Below are 18,390 nucleotides of genomic sequence, written 5' to 3' on the forward strand. Positions count from 1 at the left end.
GGAAGATACATACTAACTCCACTGGATGGAGAAGATACATAATAACTCCACTGGATGGAGAAGATAGATACTAACTCCACTTGATGGAGAAGATACATAACAACTCCACTGGATGGGGAAGATACATAATAACTCCACTGGATGGGGAAGATACATACTAACTCCACTGGATGGGGAAGATACATACTAACTCCACTGGATGGGGAAGATACTTAATAACTCCACTGGATGGAGAAGATAGATACTAACTCCACTTGATGGAGAAGATACATACCTACTCCACTGGATGGGGAAGATACATACTAACTCCACGGGATTGAGAAGATACATAATAACTTCACTGGATAGATAAGATACATACTAACTGCACTGGATGGAGAATATACGCATACTAACTCCACTGGATGGAGAAGATACATACTAACGCCACTGGATGGAGAAGATACATACTAACACCACTGGATGGGGAAGATACATAATAACTCCACTGGATGGATAAGATACATACTACCACCACTGGATGGAGAAGATAGATTCTAACTCCACTGGATGGATAAGATACATAATAACTCCACTGGATGGATAAGATACATACTAACACCACTGGATGGGGAAGATACATAATAACTCCACTGGATGGGGAAGATACATAATAACTCCACTGGATGGGGAAGATACATAATAACTCCACTGGATGGGGGAGATACATAACAACTCCACTGGATGGGGGACTGGATGGAGAAGATACATAATAACTCCACTGGATGGAGAAGATACATACTAACTCCACTGGATGGAGAAGATAGATACTAACTCCACTGGATGGAGAAGATACATAATAACTCCACTGGATGGATAAGATACATACTACCACCACTGGATGGAGAAGATAGATACTAACTCCACTGGATGGATAAGATACATAATAACTCCACTGGATGGATAAGATACATACTACCACCACTGGATGGAGAAGATAGATACTAACTCCACTGGATGGATAAGATACATACTAACACCACTGGATGGGGAAGATACATAATAACTCCACTGGATGGGGAAGATACATAATAACTCCACTGGATGGGGAAGATACATAATAACTCCACTGGATGGGGGAGATACATAAAAACTCCACTGGATGGGGGACTGGATGGAGAAGATACATAATAACTCCACTGAATGGGGGAGATACATACTAACTCCACTGGATGGGGAAGATACATAATAACTCCACTGGATGGAGAAGATACATACTAACTCCACTGGATGGGGAAGATACATAATAACTCCACTGGATGGGGAAAATACATAATAACTCCCACGGTTCCTTTCTCGCTCTCTGTGCCCTACCAGAAGCCACCTCCTCTATTTTCATGGGGCATTATCCCCAGCCTCTAAATCAGGAGGGTCGTGTCAGCCACTGGCAGTTTGTTTAGCACTCATCAACCCGGAACAAGCCTGGAAACGGCCGCTGTCCTCATCCTTCAGAAAGCAAGTCATCTCAGATAGACTTTAGCCTAGAACTCACACACAAGCATAGAACACGTTGTCCAAAGGCCTGACTGCTGCAATAAAACACGCTACGTCCAATCAACATGACATGGCTGTCAGTGAAACATACATAGTTATAATCAACGACATATTGATAAGAATTTGGTGGGTGCTTATATTTGCCTTATTCCACACATGTACAACTGTGTATTAAAATGCATGTGTGAATTGGAAATATGTTTTTTTTTTTTTGCATTCCCCAACCTTCCCTGAGACACCCTTGGAGAATGGAGTCACGGCCAGGGTCTGCCATTATCAACAGCGACCCTGGAGCAATTAGGGTTAATTAAGTGCCTTGCTCAAGTCATTAACTGAAAGAATCTTCTGTAATACGTGTTGGGGTGTGTGTTTGTGGGGGGTGATCTTTTTAACATCATTGAGATTTGACTCTGAATTAAATACAGGGACTAGAGGGAGGTTTGAGTAGAGTGACGCATATCAGCATCAATGCATTTGAGTGTAATGTGGTAGCCGAGGCCCTGGGAGAGAGGTAAAGATATGATGTGTGTCGAGGTTGTGTTTAGACAGGGGAATTCAATAATGGCCCTGATGCACTTGAATGAGACAGGATATGAGATGGTGGTGCTATTAGCCAGCTCTCAGATTAATGACTAAACCAAGGTCTGGTGAGAGAGAGAGAGAGAGAGAGAGAGAGAGAGAGAGAGAGAGACCAACAAGAGGGGAGAGAGAAATAGTGTGTGTGTGAGAGAGAGAAACAGACAAAGAGGGAGAGAGGGAGAGAGATAGAGAGAGCGGAGGGAGAGAGAAAGAGAGAGAGGGAGAGAGAGACAAGCAGGGGCCTCCAGCATGATAAAAACGTCACAATGCATTTGTGTTTGTGCGCCCCGACTTCAAAACATGGGAGATGGCTGAGCAGCATACCCTCCTCCCCCTTGTAACTATTCCCCAGGTTGTTGCTGTAAATGAGAACGTGTTCTCAGTCAACTTACCTGGTAAAATAAGGGTTAAATAAAATAGAAAAGCATAATCTATCTGCTCCCTGGGGAGAGGGAGATAACCTGGATACACCTTCTTGGGTGAGAGCAGGCTGTCTTAGACTGTGTGGCAGCTGTCTGCTAAGATAATGTTCAGATATTGGAAAAGTAAGGGGAGAGTCGTGTGGAGAATTCGCTCTCAATTCGTTGAGAGATCCACTTTGCAGACCAAACTTTGAACAATAACAGATTTGAAGGTAGCTCTTGGTATAATCCATCATATTTGTCTTGGAAGAAGGGTATTTTGTTTTGTTTATTCCCCTCATGTTGTGGATGGTTTGCACACTTTTTCATAACGGTGTGAGCAGTGCGTTCATATTCACATGTATGCATATTAGGTATTTTATTAGGATCCCCATTAGCTGTTGCGAAAGCAGCAGCTACACTTCCTGGGTTCCATGCAAAACATGAAACATTACATAATACATAACATTAATAGACAAGGACGGCTATCAACATGTAATGTGAATTTCTAGGTAAGACGATAAAGACTGAGTTTAACTGATCAAAAATACAGTCCATTCTGTAGATAGACCAGAGTGACAAACGGACACATTTTCCATCGTCAAAAGGACTCCTTGTTTACTCTTCTGGATGCCTCAGCCTCATACTCTGTGCCGTGTAGATGACTGAGCTTCTCGAGGCAATATCACCAAGTCACGGAGGTGCCTTTAACATTTAATATCCCATTTGGAGTCAGCCTTCAATACCCACTCCACAGGACTGCTCGGGGGAGGAATCCAAATCCAATGCTTTACAGTTCAACACAAAGACTCCCCACACAAAAATGTACTTGGGTTCCTTTCACTATATGAGCTAATATATTTACTGTGAACACTTGGCCATTGAGGATTTTGAGTGCAAATCCTTGTAGACTTATTAGACACGCCTGCTTCTCATGGGGTATTCAGTCAGTCCGAAAAACACTCCCTGGCTGTCCTATATCTCCAGGCCACACAGTGAAGCGGCATCTTTTCCTCAGCTTTCAAATGGAACACATAGAAATCATGAAAGATTTAATAAATGTTGAGCGAAGCAATAATATTTTTGCTTCATGTCATATTTTTTTCATGGCGGTGGGTTATTGTGGATGTTTAATAAGTAATTTTACTCGTGAGAATGAGAGTTAAAAGGGTGCAATCTATGGATGGGTTAAAGGAGCAGAGGATAAATATGGTGTCAGCAAAATGCATCTGGAAAGGTTTTAAACGGTCCTGATGGACTTGAATGTTCTGGGTTCGTTCATGTGTACTCTATCCTCTCCTTGATGGAGTAATATCTCTGCCTTCCTCATCGTATCACAGTAAGATGTGAGCATCGTCATCATATTCATCATGTTCTTCCCTCTAGCTGCCCCAAAACATTTCATCATGTCCAATCTGTGGCTTACATAACCTTGCAGATGATTCAACAACAACTTGAGATTGCATTTGTGCCAAACACCAGTGTTGGGGTATACCACATGACTGAGGAGAGCGGGCAAATTTACACTACAATGCTGTCAGTAGCAATCAGTTCAACTGGATGTGCCGCGCAATGTAAAAAGGCACAGTGCTTATTCGTTCATGTTTTTTTTAATTAATGTTTTTATTGATATAGTTATGCTTTCAAACGTATCGGTTTCTGTGAAAAAAATACATTTTCCTTGCATCTAAAGACAGTTCATGATATTACAAGATACAATCATTCTCACTCTTTATACTCTCCAGTCAACTCATTATTAAACAGCAATATGACATATAAACTTGTAGAATGCCCAGGAAATCCTTTTCGCTTTGCATTAACATGGTCATCGTGATCATTTATGATTTATAGGTTACCTACCCACCACATTGTGCCCTAAAATGTAAATGTGGGTAGCCTAACACTTAGGTTCCACTGTAGCCTAAAGTTTGGAAAGGTTATATAAGGTTGTAAAAACGCATCATGAATGGGGGCTGAGAGTTAATACAAATGTAATATTGCAGGTGTTGTCTTCCTCATAAACATGTTATGTAGCATGTTGCAGTGCAAACGTACTTATAGGCTACCTAGCATTTGTTTAATATTCCAATCATTTCAAACCCTTTCAAATGAAAGCCATTGTCATAGATCAAACAAATCTGTCAAAAACTAACCTAAATTAAGGATTAAGTATTAATAGGCTATTACCAATGATTGCATGATGACTATTTGTACACATGTACAAACCATGTACTATATATATATATATATATATACATGGTTAAATAGTACATGGTTTGTACATGTGTACAAATAGTGTATGATGGATCAATAACGAGGCTATATATATATTATTGATAACGAGTCTATTTATATATATATATATATATATATATATATATATATATATATATATATATATATATATATATATATATGTATCGTTATTGACCCAATTAGGGGTATTCAATTGTAATTTCCCTATAGAATTATGCAAAATAGTGCAAATGACAAACCTATCTGCGGTGCGCAATTGACTACAAGACTACAAGAAACAGGCTATTGTTATCCCTGTCGGCAGTGGACTGAAATCTATTCAGGTAGCTTTGGAAAGCACGTTTCAGGTCTAAATTTACCAGACATAAATGCAGCAGACTCTTTCCGATTATCATGGGCTTGAATTGGATATGTATAGGCTATTGATTTTAGAAAACGAAAAGCAAATCAGTTATGCATCGATAAAATAAAATAGTAATCCTAAACCAGATCTGTAAATATACCCATTATTAATACACTATTCGAATGGTTCTTACCTGATGCGAATAGTTCACAATCCAATGCCAACGCGATTTAGAAAGTCACATTAACCGACCAAACACTCCAGCGACAGCTTTTATTTGCATAAATGCAACCTCCGCAGCAATGGTAGTGAACCAAACCTAAAGGGTTTCAACACTCAATGAATAAAGTGTCGGACTGGAGCCGCTGTCAGATTGTGGGAGGCATTCACATTAGTCTACTTCCTGTTACATCACAAATTAGCCTACAGCTCTTCAGGAGAACCCACCGACCCACCACGCAGATGGCATGATATAGACCAGGGATGGGAAACTTTGATGGGGTGGGGGACACAAAACGTCTGATATCATCATGGGGGGGCGCAGTGGCTCGCGCATCTGTATACGCACATCCTTACCCACACATGTAGTCAGAGCCGGACCAAGTCTTTTGCGAAATTTTGTTAACCCCACCTTGCCAGCAAAGCATTTTAGCGGCCCCCCCTCTAAACAGCAGAGATAAAAAAAATGCTGAGTTAATTTCCTGCAATTCTACACATTTTTCCATGTGGCATAGAGAACATCTTGCAGTTTTACAGTTAATGCCCTGCAATAATTCACGTTTTGCAATAGTGTGGAGAGAAATGTTTGCAGTTTTTAATATGATATCTGAGTGAGAGTGACTAACAAAATAAATTGGGGGCCGGGCCAGGTCGGTAATTCGACCATGTTTACTACAAGTTTAGATAGCTGGCCACTAGACTAATTTACCAATCTAAAACATGTTAGCTGACATGGGCTAATTGAGTGACTGTCAGTGACTGACATAACAGAAAACTGCTGATGCACAAACACATTTCGAAATTGTACCTTGTGTATTTGTCACGGATCCCTCTGGACCTTTCATTGCGCACACCTGGCCCCTATTCCCACTGATTGTATTTGTATGTATGTGCCCTTAGTTCACCATGGTGCTGTCCATTATTGTTACTATGTCCGTTGGTGCGTGTGAGTACCTGTGCTGTGTGTTTTGGGCCCTTGTGGATCGCGCAGATGATTATGGGTCTCCTCCCGTGTGGTAATCATCGCGCACGTGTGTTATTTATTCAAGGTACTCCTCACTCTCTTGTTTGGGTTTGTGTCTCCAGAGTTTGATCCAATGCATTGGCAGTAAACATTTGGCCTTGGTTCTAAATGACAAGAACGTTCCCGCAATTCGCTGTCTTCTCATATGGAAGAAGCGCGCTGTCTACGCATAACAAACCTGTGCGTGTTCATCTCATTATTAGACTTGGTTTATCCCATAGGCTTTATCATAAGTAGGTAAACTGACTGACATACAGGTAACTATGTTTTACTTTAGTTTATTTGGAAAATATATTCTTAATCACTCTTTCTTGAACTGCACTGTTGGTTAAGGGCTTGTAAGTATGCATTTCACGGTAAAGTCCGCACTTGTATTCGACAGGTGACAAATAAAGTTTGATTTGAACTGTCCAAATCATTTAAACACTTGAGTTAATGAGGGATACAAAGTATGGTGAAAGCGGGTGCTTCCACACAGGTGTGGTTCCTGAGTTAATTAAGAAATTAACATCCATCATGCTTAGGGTCATGTGTAAAAAATGCTGGGCAGGCCATACTTTTAGCTACCATGGCTATGCCCCCATAGGATGACAATGCCCCCATCAACAGGGCACGAGTGGTCACTGAATGGTTTGATAAGCATGAAAACAATGTAAATCATATGCCATGGCCGTCTCAGTCACCAGATCTCAACCCAATTGAACACTTATGGTAGATTCTGGAGCAGCACCAGCGTTTTCCACCAAATGCTATTTCTCGTGGAAGAATAGTGTCGCATCTCGAGAACTGTTTTGGACATAGTCTCATAATCTATCGAGGTCATTATATTATTATAAAAAATATGAATGTAGGCTATGATTGCAGAGAAATTCCCAACAAACGAATAGGTCATTTGTCAATTTGCAGTCATATATCATTCAAGTGAAGGCCATTATGGAAACGTTATAACGATCATGATAATACAACACTGCCCCCCTGTGTCTAAGTGATGCACTTATCAGTGGAGTCAATTCCAATAGCCTGCTGTACAGAAGGGGACTTGGAACAGAATGAATATATGCACAAAAATGCAATGTTGATGACTATGCCAAATTAAATGTAGTCTCCAATGGGTTGCTGATATGTTGTTTTCACCTGGGTAAAAAAATAAAATACCATGGAAAAAATAAACATGACACGACATTACTCACATGAAGGTGTAAAATAATTAAACAGATAATGTACAGTAATTGATATAGATAATGTACAGTACTTGATACAGATAATGTGCTTTATTGTATGATATTACATGTGCAGTGCTTTTGGGATAATTCATGTTCATCATTTGTCAATAAAACAACTTGTCTGGAGTCCTCAGGAAGAAAAAAAATACAATTATATACCGGTATTTGGTATGTGACAGTAAAACATTTTATAAAATTGTGATATTACTAAAAAATTCTTCTTACAAAGGGTTAAAAGGTTACAATAAGCAATACAACATTACACAATAGGCCAAAACAAGCCTTTTATTCAATTGCTGCAAGACTACAAGGACATACCAAAGTCAAATAAGAACGATATAAATATAGACTCATTCAAAAGTAGTGTATGTAGGAAGGGTTTAATACGAAGTAGGAAGGGTTTAATATGAAGTAGGAAGGGTTTAATATGAAGTAGGAAGGGTTTAATATGAAGTAGGAAGGGTTTAATATGAAGTAGGAAGGGTTTAATATGAAGTAGGAAGGGTTTAATATGAAGTAGGAAGGGTTTAATATGAAGTAGGAAGGGTTTAATACGAAGTAGGAAGGGTTTAATATGAAGTAGGAAGGGTTTAATATGAAGTAGGAAGGGTTTAATATTAATACGAAGTAGGAAGGGTTTAATACGAAGTAGGAAGGGTTTAATATGAAGTAGGAAGGGTTTAATATTAATATGAAGTAGGAAGGGTTTAATATGAAGTAGGAAGGGTTTAATACAAAGTAGGAAGGGTTTAATATGAAGTAGGAAGGGTTTAATACGAAGTAGGAAGGGTTTAATATGAAGTAGGAAGGGTTTAATACGAAGTAGGAAGGGTTTAATATTAATACAAAGTAGGAAGGGTTTAATATGAAGTAGGAAGGGTTTAATATTAATACAAAGTAGGAAGGGTTTAATATGAAGTAGGAAGGGTTTAATATTAATACGAAGTAGGAAGGGTTTAATATGAAGTAGGAAGGGTTTAATATGAAGTAGGAAGGGTTTAATATGAAGTAGGAAGGGTTTAATACGAAGCCTTGATTTAGACAGATCGAAACAAGATGTTGCTGTTCTTCTTCTTTATACGAATGACCTTCCCTTTGTGATGGTGATCTGAAAATGAAACAGCACAAATTAGTCATGCTTTAACACTTCTCCCGGGCACTAGTCTAAAAATGAACATTGCATTCATTGCATATCTTAACTTTTCATTTACAAAAACACTGTTAATTCAATTTATTTGTTTCAATAATTTTTTTAAAATTAAAGACATACGGGTGGAACAAAAGTGCAGTACGGACACACCTGTTTCAAATAATACAACTAATTATAGTCTTCAGTCTGGATATTGATCATTTGAATCAGGTGTGTTAATGCGGGGGATGGAACAAAAGCCTGCAACCCCAGGTAGCTGTATAGGGCTGGTGTTGGAGATAACAGATAACTTGGATCTTACCTGGCTTCATACACATCTTCATGCAGTGTCTCTTGTGGACAAAGTTGTTCTTGTTGCCCCCGCAGCCATTGTAGCGCAGCGACTGACATCTCTTTGTCTTGGGGTTGTACACATATCTCCTCTCAGTTCTCTCCTCTCTGTCACATGTTGTGCCCTTGTCAATGGGACTGAGACACAAGTCCGGAGGGTTGAAGTCTGAAAGAAATGCACAGATGCAATTGTAAGATGAAATGACGTGCTAATAGCACAATTCATGGTGTACAACAATGACTCCATCGTACCAAAGACAACTTTTCTAAGTATGTAAGTATCTAGGCTACATCTGCAGTGTGGTTCTGATAGAACATACTTCTCTAAAAGCCTGGATGTGAGGTTCATGGAAATCTACTGTTAAAGTGACTAGTAGAACCTACTGCTACTACTATTACTTTGTACATGTACCATAACAAAGGAAACTTCATTTTCACCACCTCAATACCACAAGCGTCAAACTGTGGAGAAAAAAACATCAACTAAATGTCAGCCGTTGGTTAAGGGAGTTCTGAAGATCTCCTATATCACTTGACTGGAATGACAACCACGTATACAGAGACTCTCCTGAACTGGATTCACTGACCTGGGTGGAATTCTGTAACATGAATCACAACTACTTGTCTGTGACTGAGTGATAGCCAAAGACTCCCTGCTCCCCTATGTACCGCGTTGTGACCTCCCTACCAGACACTGGTGTTTCTGAGCACTAACTCTCTCCTCACTCCTTGTACACTCCCATTTTAATAGCAGTGAATCAATGTCACATGGAAGGAGGAGAAGGGAGGAGGTATTGTGGGCACTATGCTGCCTTTATACGTTGTAGTGTGTTTACCAGCAGCTGAACTATTTCTGAGATGGCGCATGTAAAATGACTGTCTCTCTCTTACCTAGCTATTGTAGTTGCCGTAGTACATATGACTAACAACTGCTTTCCTGAATTCCTGTGCTTCCTGTGGCCTGGTGTTTGTGATAGTTCTGCTGCCCATGTGCAAAGCGCCTCACAGTATTAGTAGTTGTGATACTGTAGTTAACTTAAAGGAAGTGACATCACGCCACCACGAGGGGCTGCTACGAGACTGTGTTCCCAGCATTGACAGATCCACAGGGGTATAGGGTTTGTTGAATGAATAAAGATGATACAAACATGAACTCAAAATACATAAACATTGTTTTCTTACCAGTTACTTTGAGAGACTGCACACTGGGCTGGCTATGGGGTTCTGGGACGGGGACCTCCAATTTAGGGGCCACATCCAATTTAAGGGCCACAGTGGGATTTTCTGCAATGAAACCAAAGCATGGTTAGAGTTTAATTCCATAATAAGTTACTGCATTTAATAGAAATGTACTATAATACAAACAGTGTACTACTCTGTTGTTAAAACCTGTTTACCAAGGAAGTAGCATTATAATATTAACATACAGCATAGAGAAGTTATTACCCTTATGGACTCAGGGTTGATGAAGAGAACAATTATTTTGAGCCCAAGGAAGATGGATTAAAGATTCTGATACACAATGTCCTTATTTTGCAGTTATCGTCAATTTTGTTTCTTACATTGCTTGGTCACGGTAGAAAAATGTATTGGTAATTTTTGGGGACAAATGCAGTCAATGAATGTAAACAAATTCAAAATCAGGCCTATGTCTAAAATAATTGAATATGCTCAAAAAACAATGTAAAATGAAGGTGAAACATGACTTGATGATCAGTCAACAAGATCATTTTCAAGTAAGTGCAATATTCACAACATCCACTGCAGCAAACACATGAGTATTTGGGCTTTCAAAGAGGTATAACTATCTTAGAACACACAGCAAACTTTTAAGGCATCAGAGAAGTAATACTGTATACTCCCCTAGCACATTTACATGTTAGTCATTAAGCAGACTCTTATCCAGAGTGACTTAGAGTTAGTTAATGTGTTCATCTTAAGATAGCTAGGTGAGACAACCTAGATATAGAAAGTCATAGTACATTTTTCCTCAATAAAGTAGATTTCAGCAAAGACAGTGCTAGTAAGAAAAGGCTTATGGTTGGTTGGTCCCTTGTGGACTACCTGGGTTCTGGCATCTAGCCTGGCACTCTTTCATACTCTTGAAGTTGTTGGCGTTGCCGAAGCAGCCTCCGTAGTAGAAGTGCTTGCACTCCTGACTCTGGTTGTCAAATAAGTAGCGAGTCACCAGACCTCGACATGGCCCCGGAGCCTCCTCCAGGTGACAGGGACTCTTGTCAACTAGAGACAGATGGAGGGAGATGGAGAGAGAGGGAAGAGAGAGAGATAACATATTGAGATAATGAAAAGGGGAGAACATATTGAGCCTCCACCATGTGACAGGGACTCTTGTCAACTAGAAACAGATAGAGGGAGAGAGAGAGGGCAGAGAGAGAGATAACATTCTTGAGATACTGAAAAGAGGAGAAATTAGTACCAGCTACTGAGTCATTTGAAAAGATGACAGCAGGAAATGTTGAAAAAAGTACAGTATGGGCGAGAGGCTTCCTGTTCCCCTAAGTCAAATACAATCTACACTACACTGCAATTTACCCTTGGACCAGTAAATTGACTTCCAGGCAAACTGTGAATAACAGAGAAAAAGAGGTGGCACTAACACTCTGGAGAGCTAGAGACACTGACAGAAAATATGATGAGAGGGGGAGGAGGTGGAAAGAGAGAGAAGACATACTCAACCATGGAGGAAGATAGAAGGTCGGCTGCTGACACAGTTATGAATGGATAGGCAGTTTGAGAAACAGACGCCTCACAAGTCCTCGACTGGCAGCGTCAGTAAATAGTACCCGCAAAACACCAGTCTCAATGTCAACAGTGAAGAGGCGACTTTGGGATGCTGGCCTTCTAGGCAGAGTTGCAAAGAAAAAGCCATATCTCAGACTGGCCAATAAAAATAAAAGATTAAGAAGGGCAAAAGAACACAGACACTGGACAGAGGAACTCTGCCTAGAAGACCAGCATTCCGGAGTCGCCTCTTCACTGACGTTGAGACTGGTGTAGACGTCATCTAGGGGGTGATTGATTTGATGTCGCCCCATCTATAGGACACATCCCACAGCTGAAATGGCTTGACCAGGGCCAAGCCCCAGTAGATAAAAGTCACTTCATATCCTGACACTTCAAGGCTATGATATTGCTTTTTTTTCTCTCTCGAATTAATACAAATATTTCAGTTAAGTGGCTGTCCATTATCGGGCGAGACATCCCAAAAATGAAAAGGTCATAAATATATATATGCTGTAATTAAAGCTGTACTAATAACTCAGCCTCTCTGAGTTCTAGAAGAGTCTGAGACAAACTAATAACTGTCATCCCCAAATATGTTGTGAATAATTATATATTGTATCCTACCGTTTATCCCTTTATCACCAAATATCACGTCCTTTTCCATTTCTGAACACTGCTTTACCAGACTGTGTTAAAGCATGTCAGAAAGAATGACTTTGACTTTAACAGCAACACAACAAAAGAGCAGAGATTTTTTCCTTTGTGTTTGTGTGACCCTGCCCGTTGAATAATTCAAACCAGTGATTCAACCGAAAGGCATCTAAGGTGGAAAAAGCTATCAGTGTTTTGGTGGTGAATTACTGGTGACCCATCAGAATAATATGTCCCTCTGTCTTTCAAGGTTATGGCTGCTGTCCAACTTGACATACTGGAATATTCCAGGTGAAAGGAGTTGTCCAATATACTATGGCCCTGTTCTAATACTCATATACACATATATATATAATATATATATATATATATATATATATATATATACTGCTCAAAAAAATAAAGGGAACACTTAAACAACACAATGTAACTCCAAGTCAATCACACTTCTGTGAAATCAAACTGTCCACTTAGGAAGCAACACTGATTGACAATAAATTTCACATGCTGTTGTGCAAATGGAATAGACAACAGGTGGAAATTATAGGCAATTAGCAAGACACCCCCAATAAAGGAGTGGTTCTGCAGGTGGTGACCACAGACCACTTCTCAGTTCCTATGCTTCCTGGCTGATGTTTTGGTCACTTTTGAATGCTGGCGGTGCTTTCACTCTAGTGGTAGCATGAGACAGAGTCTACAACCCACACAAGTGGCTCAGGTAGTGCAGCTCATCCAGGATGGCACATCAATGCGAGCTGTGGCAAGAAGGTTTGCTGTGTCTGTCAGCGTAGTGTCCAGAGCATGGAGGCGCTACCAGGAGACAGGCCAGTACATCAGGAGACGTGGAGGAGGCCGTAGGAGGGCAACAACCCAGCAGGAGGACCGCTACCTCCGCCTTTGTGCAAGGAGGATTAGGAGGAGCACTGCCTGAGCCCTGCAAAATGACCTCAAGCAGGCCACAAATGTGCATGTGTCTGCTGAAACGGTCAGAAACAGACTCCATGAGGGTGGTATGAGGGCCCGACGTCCACAGGTGGGGGTTGTGCTTACAGCCCAACACCGTGCAGGACGTTTGGCATTTGCCAGAGAACACCAAGATTGGCAAATTCGCCACTGGCACAGCCCTCCATGTGCTCGCCAGAGGTAGCCTGACTGCCATTAGGTACCGAGATGAGATCCTCAGACCCCTTGTGAGACCATATGCTGGTGCGGTTGGCCCTGGGTTCCTCCTAATGCAAGACAATGCTAGACCTCATGTGGCTGGAGTGTGTCAGCAGTTCCTGCAAGAGGAAGGCATTGATGCTATGGACTGGCCCGCCCGTTCCCCAGACCTGAATCCAATTGAGCACATCTGGGACATCTTGTCTTGCTCCATCCACCAACGCCACGTTGCACCACAGACTGTCCAGGAGTTGGCGGATGCTTTAGTCCAGGTCTGGGAGGAGATCCCTCAGGAGACCATCCGCCACCTCATCAGGAGCATGCCCAGGCGTTGTAGGGAGGTCATACAGGCACGTGGAGGCCACACACACTACTGAGCCTCATTTTGATTTGTTTTAAGGACATTACATCAAAGTTGGATCAGCCTGTAGTGTGGTTTTCCACTTTAATTTTGAGTGTGACTCCAAATCCAGACCTCCATGGGTTGATAAATTGGATTTCCACTGATTATTTTTGTGTGATTTTGTTGTCAGCACATTCAACTATGTAAAGAAAAAAGTATTTAATAAGATTATTTAATTCATTCAGATCTAGGATGTGTTATTTTAGTGTTCCCTTTATTTTTTTGAGCAGTGTATATAAGTATGTGGAATCATTAGTGGATTTGGATACAGGTGCATTGCCGACAGGTGTATAAAATCGAGCACACAGCCATGCAATCTTCATTGACAAACATTGGCAGTAGGATGGCCTTACTGAAGAGCTCAGTGACTTTCAACATGGTACTGTCATAGAATGCCACCTTTCCAACAAGTCAGTTCGTCAAATTTCTGCCCTGCTAGAGCTGCCTATGTTAATTTGTAAGCGCTGTTATTGTGAAGTGGAAACATCTAGGAGCAACAAAGGCTCAGCCGCAAAGTGGTAGGCCACACAAGCTCAAAGAACGGGACCCTCCAAGTGCTGAAGTGCGTAGCGCGTAAAAATTGTCTGTCTTCGATTGCACTACCGGGTTTCAAACTGTCTCTGGAGGCAGCATCAGAACAATAACTGTTCTAAGATCACCATGCGCAATGCCAAGTGTCGGCTGGAGTGGTGTGAAGCTTGCCGCCACTGGACTCGAGCAGTGGAAACGCGTTCTCTGGAATGATGAATCACGCTTCACCATCTGGTGTTACCTGAGACTAGTCCTGTGTCTGATGGTGTTACATAATACTGTGTTGTAGTGTTGGAGGTGTTACCTGAGAGTAGTCCTGTATCTCTGTTGGTGAGAACACAACCTGCTCCAATGCATAGTGCCAACTGTAAAGTTTGGTGGAGGAGTAATAATGGTCTGGGGCTGTTTTTCATGGTACTGGCTAGGCCCCTTAGTTCCAGTGAAGGGAAATCTTAATGCTACAGCATACAATGGCATATCTAGACGATTCTGTGCTTCCAAAATTGTGGCAACAGTTTGGGGAAGGCCCTTTCCTGTTTCAGCATGACAATGCCCCTGTGCACAAAGCGAGGTCCATACAGAAATGTTTTGCTGTGATCGGTTTTGAAGAACTTGACTGGCCTGCACAGAGCCCTAACCTCAACCTCATCGAACACCTTTGGGATGAATTGGAACGCCGACTGCGAGCCAGTCCTAATCGCCCAACATCAGTGCATGACATCACTAAAGCTCTTGTGGCTAAATGGAAGCAAGTCCCCACAGCAATGTTCCAACATCTAACGGAAAGCCTTCCCAAAGGAGTGGGGGCTGTTATAACAACAAAGGGGGACCAACTCCATATTAAAGCCCATGATTTTGGAATGAGATGTTCGAGGAACAGGTGTCCACATACTTTTGGTCATGTAGTGTAGCTTTCACCTGGATTCACCTGGTCAGTCTATGTCATGGACAGAGCAGGTGTTCTTATATATATATATATATATATATATATATATATATATATATATATATATATATATATATATATATGTGTGTGTGTGTGTGTGTGTGTGTGTGTGTGTGTGTGTGTGTGTGTGTGTGTGTGTAATCAGAGGAAGCTGGTGGGAGGAGCTGTAGGACGACGGGCTCATTGTACTGTCTGGAATGTAATTAATGGAACGGAGTCAAACGTCAAGGTCTGCCGACTGAGTCACAAAGGACAATACATCCTTCCCTCCTATTCTTGAAGTAACTATTGATCTGACATGACATAAATGGTGAAAGCAATAAATGGTGAAAGCAATGCGGTGGAAAGCTTCCTTACGACAATCCAGTCATGACAGATCCATGAGGGAGGGAGAGAGGGAGGGAGGGGGGGGAGGGAGGGAGGACGGATGCATTTCAAGACTATTCCAATTGTGCCATTGTGTTCTGTTACAGAGACATTAAAAACGAATGGCCACTAGATGGAGCCATTCATACTCTAATGTATCCCACAACAGGGCCTCAGCTTCATCAGGACTGACTGATAGAGAGGATATCCTTTAAAAGAGGAATTAAGAGTTTTACAAGCTAGAAATAAAACAGGGTTAAGCCTTGACACTGACCATCTGACGCGTTGACACTCCCATACTCACATTGACTAAGGATGTCCCCTTGTCTGAAGAGGACTCTCTGAGACTGTATCTCTGACGGTGTGACATATAATGTGTTGTAGTGTTGGAGGTGTTACCTAAGAGTAGTAGAGGACTGCATACAGGTGAACAGTGGCCAACGATTTATATGCCATTTATGCAGCAATGTAAAAAAGGTTACGGGTCGTTTAAAGTTGACAGTATAAGTTATGACGAGCCTTCCACATAACACGTCTATAACGATTAAGGGCCTAAACTGGCAGAGCTGAGTAAGTCTACGTTGGAATTTCCAGGAGCGAGTGAAGTAATGGGAGCTCTGCACTACAGCTAGAGCTGTGATCTACAGAGGGCTCCCCCATTCTTCTAAACTCTCATATTGTTCAGCCTGTTTGTGTGGTAGGGTGTTAGGGGTGAGGGCACCAGAGTGGAAGGAGGGCAGGGACCTCTGTGACATATAATGCCCTGACACAGTAGGGGTAATGAGATATGGTCCTCTGTAGCCACGGAGCTCGCAGCCAACAAAATGAGCCGTGAGCTTCGCAAAGTAATTCCATTATTCTTTGTCCTCTTTGGCAGTTTAAGATGACGACAATGCCTTGCCACAAGCTTGGAACAGTGTGTGACTTTATGACTAAGGCCTTGAGCCTACTTAATGAAGTAAGTTTTACCCATAAAACGCTTTGAACACCTGGAGAAGTGTTGTATAAATCCATTCTCATCATCATTACCATCATCATTATCATTATCATCATCCATTGTCTGAATTTACAGAAATTGGTGGAGAGCAGACAGATTGATTAGGTAAAAGGTACATGAGTTGTCATTACTGAAATGGTGTCCGTATTAGTTTAACATTTTCCTTTTAAGACTTTGAGAGAGAAATATGTTCCTTTGGAAGTTCTGTTTATCTGCGAAGAAGCCATTATGACAACAGTCTTCATATTATTCCCATTCAGTACATGCAGGTATTGAGAGAGTAAAGTAAATGTCACATTGTGACAACATGACAATATCTGAGGTGTTTCATGTGTCCTTGACTGTTGACTCCTACATAGACTTTCTTTTCTTAGTTTGTTATTTTTCTTCTTCTCACGTGAGGTTTGGTAGCAATAGAAACACATTGTGACATTGTCTCTTGACATAACTGTGACTACTTAATTTCAGTGGAACAGGATGGCAAGATGGCACCGATAGAGATACCAGCTTCACTTCTAGTCCTTAGGAAACTGTGCAGTATTTCGTTTTTTTCTGTATTATTTATTACATTGTTAGCCCAGAAAACCTTAAGTGTTATTACATACAACAGGGAAGAACTATTGGATATCAGAGAGACGTCAACTTACCAGCACAACCAGCACTACGACCAGGAATACAACTTTCCCAAAGCAGATCCTTTATCTGCACCTCCCAGGGCATTTGAACAGATTCCAGAGACCGACCCAAAACAACGCCGCCGGAAGAGAGGGTGCCGGAGCGGTCTTCTATTGAGGCTTCGGACGCGAGCACACAACCCACCACTCCCGAGTATATTACTCGCTAATGTCCAGTCCCTAGTTAACAACGTTGATGAAATCTGGCCAAGAGTTGCTTTCCAAAGAGATATCCGGGATTGTAACATACTCTGTTTTACGGAAACATGGCTAGCTGGGGACATGCTGTCGGAGTCCATACAGCCAACGGGATTTTCAGTGCATCGCGCCGACAGGAATAAACATCTCTCCGGTAAGAAGAAGGGCGGGGGTGTATGTTTTATGATTTGACTCATAGTGTAATTGTAACAACATACAGGAACTCGTCCTTTTGTTCACCTGACCTAGATTTCCTCACAATCAAATGCCGACCGTATTATCTCGCAAGAGAACTCTCCTCGGTTATCATCACAGCTGTGTATATCCCCCGCAAGTGGATGCCAAGACGGCCATCAAGGAACTTCACTGGACTTTATGCAAACTGGTAACCATATATCCTGACGCTGAATTTATTGTATTTGGGGATTTTAACAAAGCTAATTTAAAAACAAGGCTACCTAAATTCTACCAGCATATCGATTCCTGTACACGAACGAGTAACATGCTCGACCATTGCTACTCTAACTTCCACAATGCATACAAGGCCCTCCCCCGCCTTCCTTTTGGCAAATCTGACCATGACTCCATCTTGTTGCTCCCCTCCTATAGGCAGAAACTAAAACAGGAAGCACCCGTGCTTAGGTCTATCCAACGCTGGTC

At 41.5% G+C, this 18,390-nt stretch overlaps 2 protein-coding genes across 4 annotated transcripts in view; both read right to left on the reverse strand.

Annotated features, from left to right (window-relative positions):
* Positions 1–5,555, reverse strand: part of LOC115161319 (calcitonin gene-related peptide type 1 receptor) — a 41,109-nt gene extending 35,554 nt beyond the window's left edge. Inside the window, exon 1 of one of the 2 annotated variants that reach the window (XM_029712211.1) lies at positions 5,306–5,555. The gene's annotated coding sequence lies outside the window, so the exon portion shown is untranslated. The remainder of the gene's footprint in view (positions 1–5,305) is intronic. The other variant, XM_029712212.1, reaches the window with a different exon arrangement.
* A 2,052-nt stretch (positions 5,556–7,607) lies between these two features.
* The window catches only part of LOC115161320 (tissue factor pathway inhibitor), a 53,407-nt gene continuing 42,624 nt past the window's right edge, over positions 7,608–18,390 (reverse strand). For both annotated transcript variants that reach the window (XM_029712214.1, XM_029712213.1), the window contains exons 3-6: positions 11,123–11,299; positions 10,241–10,342; positions 9,030–9,224; positions 7,608–8,686 (exon numbers count right to left, since the gene is read on the reverse strand). In XM_029712214.1, coding sequence (XP_029568074.1) covers positions 8,616–8,686; positions 9,030–9,224; positions 10,241–10,342; positions 11,123–11,299 — 545 coding nt within the window. In that variant the 3' untranslated portion in view covers positions 7,608–8,615. The remainder of the gene's footprint in view (positions 8,687–9,029; positions 9,225–10,240; positions 10,343–11,122; positions 11,300–18,390) is intronic.

This window comes from Salmo trutta, chromosome 24 (assembly GCF_901001165.1).
Source record: "Salmo trutta chromosome 24, fSalTru1.1, whole genome shotgun sequence".
In the NCBI taxonomy this organism is placed as follows: domain Eukaryota; kingdom Metazoa; phylum Chordata; class Actinopteri; order Salmoniformes; family Salmonidae; genus Salmo; species Salmo trutta.